The following is a 10354-nucleotide window of genomic DNA, read 5'->3' on the forward strand; positions in this document are numbered from 1 at the left end:
CGGTCAGATTTCAGTTACTTGCATAGGTCCTTAAAAGGAATTAACTACAAGATTTACATGCTTCAAAATTAAAACTATAAAAATTACAAATACTCGTTTGTTAATTTTATAAATATGCATATTTTATTTATCGTATTTCAAAAAATTATAGCATGATAATCTATATATGCCTGACTTTTAGTTTAAAAACAGACACTTTGGAGTTTTTGGTTACATTGTTACGCATAAAATTACACATGGGAAACTAGAAAACCGAAGAAATTGTCATTGTTTTAATTCTTAGAGAATTTTGCAAAATAATGACTTTATCACTTTTTTTATTGGATGGATGAGGTACAGGATAAAAGATAACTACCCTAACGTCTATTTGAGTATGTATCATCTGTGAAATCAGATTTCAAATTTCGGAATTCGTATAAAAGATGAGAGGGTGCTAAAAAATCATTAACTATTTGCAAAATAAGCCTCTAATTCATTCACGATATTGATTTCATATGATATCAGGCGAGTTTCGTATTGTTGTGAGTTTTAGAAAAATGATTTTCTACTGTGTTGTGTTGTAGAAATTAAGTAGTTGAACTTTAGGTAAACTATAGCATGTACATTATCGTGGAATCGATAAACTTATAATTCTGCTTGGTAAATTGTCATATTACGGTGTTGATAATGTGCCTAATAACGAAAATAGACATGTTTTAAAGATTAACATCTAATAATGATAAAATATTTTTTAAATGTAATGCTCTTGTTTTCATCATTTGATATGTTTTTTTTTTAAATTAGGTTTTTGTTTTAAATGCTATCATCATTGTTTATTTTTAATTTTTTTTATTATATAACAACACTTTCATTGAAAGAACAAGTGTATTAATTATTATTCGGGAATGATTGAGAGCTTAGCCACAAGCTGTGCCCAACCCGTTTCTGAATACTAATACCTAACCAATGAAAATGAGAACTGCCCATTTGGTGTTGGCATTATGACTGCTTAGACAGTTCTTCAACCTCTTCAAAAAGACAATCAGATCTTCGTCAAGTTCCCCAAGAATCGAGAAAACTAAAACACCAAAACCATAGCCATGAATTGAGCAGTTATCTAAATATTTGTTGGATTTGTGTTTAACAGCTGCAACAATAGCATGTCCTGGTGTAAAATTATGGAATCCGCTCCTAGTGAAAGGAGAGACTACAATGACGTCCAAACATATATCCTTACTATTATCCCAATTGTAAACGAGGATATCGACTGGTGTCAAAACATTAACACTATCCGACAAAAAGCCCAATGTGACATCTTTCCTAGCAGCAATGTTCGCCTTGTAGCAAATATCGGCTAATGCATCTCTCACCAAGTCATGTCGAAACTTGAGCCTGACATCATTAGCACAATGGAGTGTATGATATCCAAAAATATCCATGTCCTTGTTACAACTAGAACACACGCTATCCCTGGTAAACGACGGAATTCCCATCTTGTATTGAAAAGTGGATATGAACTGCAAAGGTCCAATGCTTTGGTTAAGCCCAACAATGTAAATGGTCTTAAGGTAGTCTTATGCATGGAACATTTTGTTACTTCGCCATATAACAGAATCTCGCTATTACATAGCAAAGTTAACAGGAAAATCTCTTTTAACTACCAGGGATTTCATTGGATGGAGGCAGTTGCATTGATATTGAAGTTAGAAGGAGATAAACAACTAACTTGTTTGAAGTGTCTGAGAGCATGCTGGAAAACATGACAAGATTATGAAACATCTACCGATTTGAGGATGGTACCTTGTAATTGTTGTGCCTGTAGACGAGAATATAGTTAGCAGTATTGGCTAGTATCATCCATTGTATAAACACTCAAGCCTGTAAAGTAGCTATGCGTTGTTGGAGAAAACCAAACCCTGCACCATCAATTAATAGATTTATTATTATTATTATTATTATTAAAAAGGATTGCCACCAGGAGTATTTTACTAGAAATCAAAGATAAGTTCTTTACATAGCAGTAGGTAGCTAAGCGACAAGCTGAGCATTTTTTTTATTATTATAGATTTTTTTCCCGATCCTTCGATAGAAATATTCATTCTATTCATATAAATAGGAGGTGTAAACAAAAGAAAATTTATTTGGGTTCATCCCTGGAGTTGAATACTTCTTGTAATAAATATTTTTTATCCAATTTGTAGGAATCAATAGAAAAACAAAATCCATTATGATGGACACACGAGACAAAGCTCAGTTATTAATAAAGTGATTAGATATGCCGTTTATTTTCGAAGCAGGATTCATGGATACTCTTATATGCACACTATCATATATGATTTGTGTCATCTATAATATAAAACAGCATAGGTTTTTGAGCTTTGGACGGACGGAAAACATTTTGAGAGACAAACAAGTGATCCGACCATTCCAGTCTCATCCCAGGCAAAGACATCTAGCGGTTGTGGTGGTTGTAACCTTCTTCCATTATGGAGATATTAGTAACCCTCTTAATAAACTGAAAAATAAATGTTACAATCATTGAAATAAAAAAAAAAGGTTTGACCCATATCTTTAGGAAAAAACAAATTAGCCATCTTTTAACAACCTGCAAAATACAAACAATTATTATTTTTAAAAATAATTTTCATTGTACTCATTGTGTAAAGGAAAAAATCAAAAAATACAACTAATGATTTTCATTATACTCATCGTACAAATGGAACAATGAGTAACGTATATATATATATCCAATAAAAAGACTCACAAAAGATTTAACCTTACGCCGCGGGCCTAATTTTAATTTTAGCAATCGAATAAGCTTATTTTCATCATCCTGCAAAAAAAAAAGATTTACGATGTAAAACCCAAAGCACAAAGAACTTTAGAATCATTTTCTAGCATCCGTAATAAATTTAACCAATCGACAGATGAATCCTGTATTCTTGATCATGCTATCTTTGCATCAGATTTTGATGCCATGAATAATTTGATCAAAATCTGCAGCACAACAAAAAGAAACTAAACTCAAAAAAGAAAAAAAAGAAAAAAAAATCAATTAATCATGATTAGCCTCTTCCAAGCAATTGAAAAATAGAGATAACACTATAGAAACTAAATGGTGAAATGAATTGTCACCATATCAATTGATTCCAACAAAAAGAAAAATGATACTTATGAGCTTCCATGCCATTTACACACTTACTAGAGCAAAACTTACAGATGAATGAATCTCCAAACTCATGATGTGAATTTTGATGGCGCATGCGTTTTTTTGGAATCAATTTTTGTTTTTTGAAACGTTTTTCTGGAAATGTTTAATGTCTTCTGATGGAATCAATATTTTTTTTCTTTTTTGGTGATCCACAACACAAACAAAGATGAAAGAATCTCAAAAAGAAACCTTTTTTTTATTAGACCAAAAACAAATCTCCTCCTCTTTTAATTCCAATTTTTTCATTTGATTTGGATCCTCTATTTACTCCCTCATTATCCTCCCACGATTAAGAGAGTTGCTTACCCATAAATAAGTTAAAACCGTCCATGATCTAAGTTCAGCATGCAACGAAATAACTGCTCCTTTATGACTAGCACGTAATGACCCATTCCAAAAGAAAAAACGTCCAAAAAATTGATGTGTCCCTAATTACAATTAACAATTAGCAGTGTATAAATAAAAGAGTGTATTTATTCACCCACACACATACACTCATTCACTCAACTTCAACTCATTCACTCATTCCAACTTATTTTTTTGGTGAAATTTTTAGCTTAGGAATATCAACACGTCAAACATGATTAGCCGCAACCCCACAAAAAACGTTGCCTAAAACGTATTTGCTTTCTTTTCGAGAATGCATGATTGCGATGAAAACAAACCTGTTGTACTCAGGTTTCGTGTTGCAAGAAAATGGGAAGAGATCGATTTCATGGTGACCAACGAAGTCACTAATTTGGATTTACTAATGATTGATGAGTATATTGTTATTTCGATGCGAATTAAACTATATTTTTTAAGAATAAAATATTAATGACGCCTTCTAATCACTTTTTACATAATTGCGGTGAAAATAAACTTGCAGTACTCAAGTTTCGTGTTGCCGGAAAATGGGAAGATGTCGATTCATGGAGACCAACTAAGTCATTGTTTTGGATTTACTAACGATCGATCAAAATGTGAGTATATTTATGTTTCGGTCCAAATCAAACTAATTTTTTTAATAAAAATATTAGTCATGCATTCTAATCAATCTTGACGTCCAACACAGGAAGATACTGATTAATGTTTTTTCGTGGTTTGTATTAATGAAGGTTCGAACTCTAAGACTTGTGAAGGTGAAGGATTTTTAGATTTATAAAAACTATATACAAAAATATTGACAAATTGGTAGAGAGGTACTGGGACTAATGATTCGGTCAATCTTCATAACATAGGGCTCAATGATTTATTCTCAACAATAATCGCTCAAAACATATATGGACTCTTATTTTGCCAAAGTAGATTCTCAAAACATTGATTGTAAATGTTAAGCATGAAACATCAAATCACCTAAGCTAAGCATGACCCATCTAATCAAATAACACCCAATTTAATCAAATCATATTTCAATTAATTCTTAATGCAAAAGTCTTAAAAAGAATTAATAAAATTACCCATGTATGAAGCTCGGCCTCCTCCGTCGTCCCAGTGTTGGGGTTTAACTCATCATAGTACAAATGCTCTCAAAATAATTTATTATGGCTCAAAAATGGTTTACAAATGATGAGAATATGAGAAATACAATAAAACCAGAGAACTACGACCCTCAGTGATAAAATAAGACTGCTGAAACTCTGTCGCAAACGCTGTGGAAAATAAGACTGGCTGTTTACGACCCACAAGTGTTAGTCGTTACTACTGTAGAAAAACGACCGTTGTTGCAGGTTCGTTCTTCGTGTTCTTCATGTTCATCAGCAGCAGCAGTAGCAGAAACCGAGTTTGGGAAAACTCGAATTTCTTCTTCTCTGGCTCTCCTCAGCCCCCCAGACTCTCGACAACCTTTGTCTGACCTCCAAGGACTTTATTTAAACCCGAAGCATGCATCGAATCTCCTCCATAACTCCACAAATCCTCGGCAGTGAAAGAAAATATTTTCGGATATTTTCTTTCATGTTTTAGCTTTTCACGCGTTTTCTCTGGTCCAGCACGCTCCAATTCGACTTATTCACGCCTCAACACTCTTCCAACGCCAGCAGAACTCCCCCATGCACACAAGAACTTCAATTTTGCTCGTGTTACAGTACACGTGCTCTGTTTTGGGTGTGTGAATCATACCGAAAATTCCATCCAAATTTGATCGATCATGTCACCCATACTATGTTCCTTAACCTATATCACATCTCTATACCAAATTTCAGCCATTGAATCGACCCATAACCCCTTCATTTTGACGATCGAAATTCTGCCAGAACTGTTTAGAAATTTCCCGCCAAAATCGTTTCAAATGGGGAAGAAACTGGTATCCCCCTATCCACAGTAGGGGTGCGAATAGAAGCTGCCTTGGGGGTGACCTGGGGGTGCCCCTTAGTAATTAGGTTACCCCTTATCCAAAAGCGAGAGTCCGAATAACACTTGTCTTCTGGGTGCCAAAATCAACTTTTCGAGCCGAATTTTCCAAAAATGTATTTCCTAAAAATACATAAAAACACAATATTAGTACAAAAATAGAGTTCCAACAATACGGACATTGAGGACAAATTAGACACAAAAATGTGTCTATCAAATACCCCCAAACTTATTATTTGCTAGTCCTCGAGCAAAACTAATAAAAATAAATAAATAAAACCTAGTTAATCTCGGGAGGGTTTACCAGAGGTGTGCCCACAAAACCATTACTCCAGACCTTATCTTATCTATGCAGAACCTTGGAAGGCACTAAAGAATCTCCTTGGTTGGCTTACAATCACTGACTACAGGAGGAAGTACCCTGATGCGAAATTCCAATTGTTGTACACGAGTTTGCACTCAAGCATACTAAAATTCATATAAAGTGACAGAACTCTACTAAGATAGTTGCACTATGGACATTATATTCGGAGTCAAACTAATCATATGGATAGAAAAAGGAGATGGAAATAGAAAAATGTAGATGGTTTTGATGTTAACCAAATGATCGATGTTTCACATATCTGTCTGAAGGCCACTGCCAGAATGAACCTATCCTAATGGACTGAGATACCGGTCTGACTAATATCAACACAACTGGCATATACAAGGGAACCAGTGGTTAATAACTTAAATCTAGATCGACAAACTGGCAAATACAAGGGAACCAGCAGTTGACTACACAGAACAATAACCATTTTTTTTAACTTAACGGAATGAATAGATCTTTTTGATCCAAGCGCATGCTTCTTATCAGCAGATTACACGATAGTTCCCACGGGTCCTGCATTCCACGCTTGCTTAGGCGACGGAAACAGGGAGAACACACGCATATTGCTATCCAAGTGTTAATACTTATTCTGATTGGTCTAACTGGTCCGGTGTTTTTTTTTTTTTTTAGTAACTCAGTCACTCTAATTCACCCTAGCAGTGGTAACAACTTGAATCGTGTGCCCACCTAATCACTTAGAGAAACATAGTTTAAAATGAAAAAATAAAATGAAAAAAAGAAATGAAAAGGACTCAACGAGATATGATGGAACTATCATGTTATTTCTAACACCTGAGCTCTGTGCTTTTATGAATAGACTCTTTCGATGTTTCCATCTAATCATATTGGTTCCTAAACTCCTATAACCAAGATGTTCCCATCCACTTAGATTGGTTAGTGCAAACCTTAATAGGCATAAATTTCTAGGCTCTGGAGTTTAATAATTGCAACTAAAATTTTTCTCCCATACCCCCAAACTTAAATCTAACATTGTCCTCAATGTTCTAAAGATGAAACTAAAAGCATGAACAAGGAGAAACTGTTACCATTTGAAGCGAAAGAGTTAAGGAAAGATATTACCGTGTTGCATGAGCATGGGATACCTCCCAAGAAGTGCTAAGTTTAAAGTCTTCAGCCAGACTTAGGAAAGGATTAGTCAACTCGAACCATAAAGTAATAACTGTGGGTCTCAAAACTAAATAGAGTTGACCAAAGGAAACTGCAATGAACCAAGAAAGTGGACAAGAATAGCATGCCCTTACCTAGTTTCCTGAAAACTATCGCTAATTGTGGTTCAGGTTCAGGTTCTATGAAAGGGTCTAAATAGAATATTTTCATTGGTTGCGTTTCTTCATAGATGGGATCCGAATCACTAGGTCTTAGAGTCTGTAAAAACTCAAATACGAACTTAGAATCACGAAGTAATAACCTAAATAATTGTGGATCATCTAAGTCAATCAAATATGATTTACATAGTTGACCACAGTGAGAGTAGTGGTCATTCTTAGGAAAATGTGTCGATTCTATTAACCTAAAGTACTTAGGTTTAGTCTCAGAACTTAATATTCGACTCATTTGAAACGTTCCTACAGTTGGAAGAAACTATTTGGTGGGAAAACAAAGTCAATCTGGGTATCATAGCCTGGGAAAACCACATCAACCAAAGGATGGGTTTCTAATAACTGAACTCCTTCATGGACATCATTAGGCTCGGGAAAACGGGTATGAAGGTAATCTTGTAAAATGGTCGAGGCACAGATATCAAGTCCTAAGTGTGGGGACTTTCTGAGAGTTAAAGGTAAGGCACTAGGGAAGTGATAATCACCCCCAAACTTAGAGTTTTCAGTGTCTCTAGATAGACCTCTAATTATTTCTTGAATTTCAGTATCTTCAGAGTCCTTAAAATATTCAAGAGACTCTTCTAAGTTATTATCAGGTAGAGCATCTTTACTCATCTCTACGGGTCTATCTTCTTCTTCCAAGACTATTGTTTCTAAATCGCTAGACTCTAAAACAGTATTTTCGAAATCAACCCGTTCCTCTAAACCACTATCGGCTTCGTAATCAAAAGGAAAATCTACATCGTCTAAAACGGTGGTATCCCTAATCAAATCCTCGTCCTTTTGAATAGGTGAATAATCATAAAAATTATTTGGATTTGAATTAGAAATAATATAATCACTATACATCTCAATTGGATTACTAGACTCCTGATCACTATGCCTACATATTTCAGATTCTTCATCAATACTATCCTCATCACAGTCCTCATAACATGAAAAAGGTCGAACCTCATCAAAACAAGTAGTGTTACCAATTCTAACCTCGTCATCTTGATTATTTGAATAATTATCTTCATTCTCAAGGGTATTATTGGATACACTATATTGGCAATTCAAGTAATTTCGAGCAATTCTTTCGTTCGTCTCAGCTATCCGCTTGAGGTGGTCTTCTAAAGAAGGTTCACTCATTATTGTAGTTCTTTCGTCTATAATTATACTATTCATCTCAGCTAACTTACGCGTCGACTCAGCTAACTTCCTGAGGGACTCTTCTAAAGGAGGAATAGGAACAGAGGGATCATAAAAAGGACTACTTTTCAATAGTTTGATTGTATCCTCTAGAGACGAAGAACTCGTACTATAATCTTCTTGCTCGTAAGACTGATGCATGTGTGGATAGTAATTGGGCTCACCAGGGTATGACCCATATCCTTCCAAAGGATGGCGTTCTCAACCACTATTCCCAACATGGTCATAAAAAGGATGATTTCCATATTCAAATTCAGGTCGATACTCATTGTATTGGCTTCTATCATACCAGTTCGACATTCTTAATTGCAAGGGAATTCTACACAATCACAAACAAGGCTGACTCGACCACATCAAACCTATAAAATCTAGCAAACAAAAAGCATGATGGCTCCACTTAGATTGTTTCTAGACCAGCTTCTATCTTCCGAAAGGGAATTCGTTGCAATTTGAGCAAACCCCTCTGGAATCAATCCGAGCTAATGTAAGTTGAATCGAGGCGAGGGAAGCTTAGTAGAGTTTTGATACCCAAGGCCTCACCGCATTAGAAGGCGGCGCAGTCACGCATTCAACTCACAGAAACCATCATGAACTTTGAAGTGTGCTTAAAGAGCAACCAATATTTTTCGAACGAGTTTACTATTAAGCTCGTTACCCTATCGGTCTCGTTCTATTCCAAATTTTAAAGCTTGGGTTCGCGTTAGATTTCGTTTTCCTAAGGCGGGCAAGAAGGGAGCGGTGATTAAATCCGAACCCTTATCTTGTATTGGCCAGGCCTTGCCCTTTACTAGGAATTTAAAAACAGTCCAAATTCGTCCTCAATCAATGAATCACCTTAAGGAATACAGTAAACCCGCTGACAGGAGATTCGCGAGTGTTTCGATGGACTTACCTCCCGTACCAGACGGGGGATGAACCGTTGAAGTCGACTCGGGCCACGACTCCTATGTCATGTACGAACCCGAGGGGCCGAGACGATATAGTAATCGTCGTCCTTCCCTGCACAAATTTTTTTTTTTTCAATAATAATACCCTTCCGTAGGGTTAAAAAAAAAAGAATAAAGTCCAATTGTCCAGAATAAAGTCCAAATAAAAAGTCCAAAAATTATGAAAAAAAAGCCTATTTACAAATCCTAAAAAAAAAAATTATGTCTTTTTTTTTCTTCTCTTTTAGCTTTTAGCTTTAAGCTTTTTGTTCCCAAGTCCTTAGTATTCCACTTCGAACCTGTAAATCAAAGACACAAAAAGAAACGTAAAAAGGAACAAATAATAGTAAAAAAAATAATAAAAACCTAAAAATTCTACCTAAGCACAAATCCGCGTCGGCGGCGCCAAAATGATTAATGTTTTTCGTGGTTTGTATTAATGAAGGTTCGAACTCTAAGACTTGTGAAGGTGAAGGATTTTTAGATTTATAAAAATTATATACAAAAATATTGACAAATTGGTAGAGAGGTACTGGGACTAATGATTCGGCCAATCTTCATAACATATGGCTCAATGATTTATTCTCAACAATAATCGCTCAAAACATATATGGACTCTTATTTTGCCAAAGTAGATTCTCAAAACATTGATTGTAAATGTTAAGCATGGAACATCAAATCACCTAAGCTAAGCATGACCCATCTAATCAAATAACACCCAATTGAATCAAATCATATTTCAATTAATTTTTAATGTAAAAGTCTTAAAAAGAATTAATAAATTACCCATGTATGAAGCTCAGCCTCCTCCGTCGTCCCAGTGTTGGGGTTTAACTCATCATAGTAAAAATGCTCTCAAAATAATTAATTATGGCTCAAAAATGGTTTACAAATGATGAGAATATGAGAAATATAATAAAACCAGAGAACTACGACCCTCAGTGATAAAATAAGACTGCTAAAGCTCTGTCGCAAACGCTGTGGAAAATAAGACTGGCTGTTTACG

At 35.1% G+C, this 10354-nt stretch overlaps 1 protein-coding gene across 10 annotated transcripts; it reads right to left on the reverse strand.

Moving 5' to 3' along the window:
* Positions 1–364: 364 nt before the first annotated feature.
* On the reverse strand, positions 365–3446 carry LOC113285742. Of its 10 annotated transcripts, XR_003328907.1 has the most exons (5): positions 3197–3446; positions 2744–2976; positions 1994–2584; positions 1780–1895; positions 1093–1496 (listed from the first exon to the last, which is right to left on the reverse strand). XR_003328907.1 is itself a non-coding variant. In XM_026534515.1 (4 exons), exons 3-4 carry the CDS (start codon positions 1834–1836, stop codon positions 939–941), a joined length of 615 nt encoding a protein of 204 aa, XP_026390300.1. In that variant the 5' UTR covers positions 1837–1895; positions 2756–2812; positions 3197–3446; the 3' UTR covers positions 365–938. The 10 variants fall into 10 exon arrangements, 4 of the variants coding, with proteins under 4 accessions (XP_026390300.1, XP_026390298.1, XP_026390299.1 ...); XM_026534515.1 differs by lacking the exon at positions 1994–2584 and having other exon boundaries at positions 365–1496; positions 2756–2812; XM_026534513.1 differs by lacking the exon at positions 1994–2584 and having other exon boundaries at positions 365–1496; positions 2744–2812.
* Positions 3447–10354: the final 6908 nt, after the last annotated feature.

The sequence above is a fragment of the Papaver somniferum genome, chromosome 6, assembly GCF_003573695.1.
Source record: "Papaver somniferum cultivar HN1 chromosome 6, ASM357369v1, whole genome shotgun sequence".
Classification (NCBI taxonomy): domain Eukaryota; kingdom Viridiplantae; phylum Streptophyta; class Magnoliopsida; order Ranunculales; family Papaveraceae; genus Papaver; species Papaver somniferum.

Coding starts and splice junctions, on each gene's coding strand:
- LOC113285742 (XM_026534515.1), bottom strand. CDS start 1,836: ATGATACTAGCCAATACTGCTAACTATATTCTCGTCTACAGGCACAAC. Junction 1,497..1,779: donor ACAGGCACAACAATTACAAG/GTACCATCCTCA, acceptor GGACCTTTGCAG/TTCATATCCACTTTTCAATA.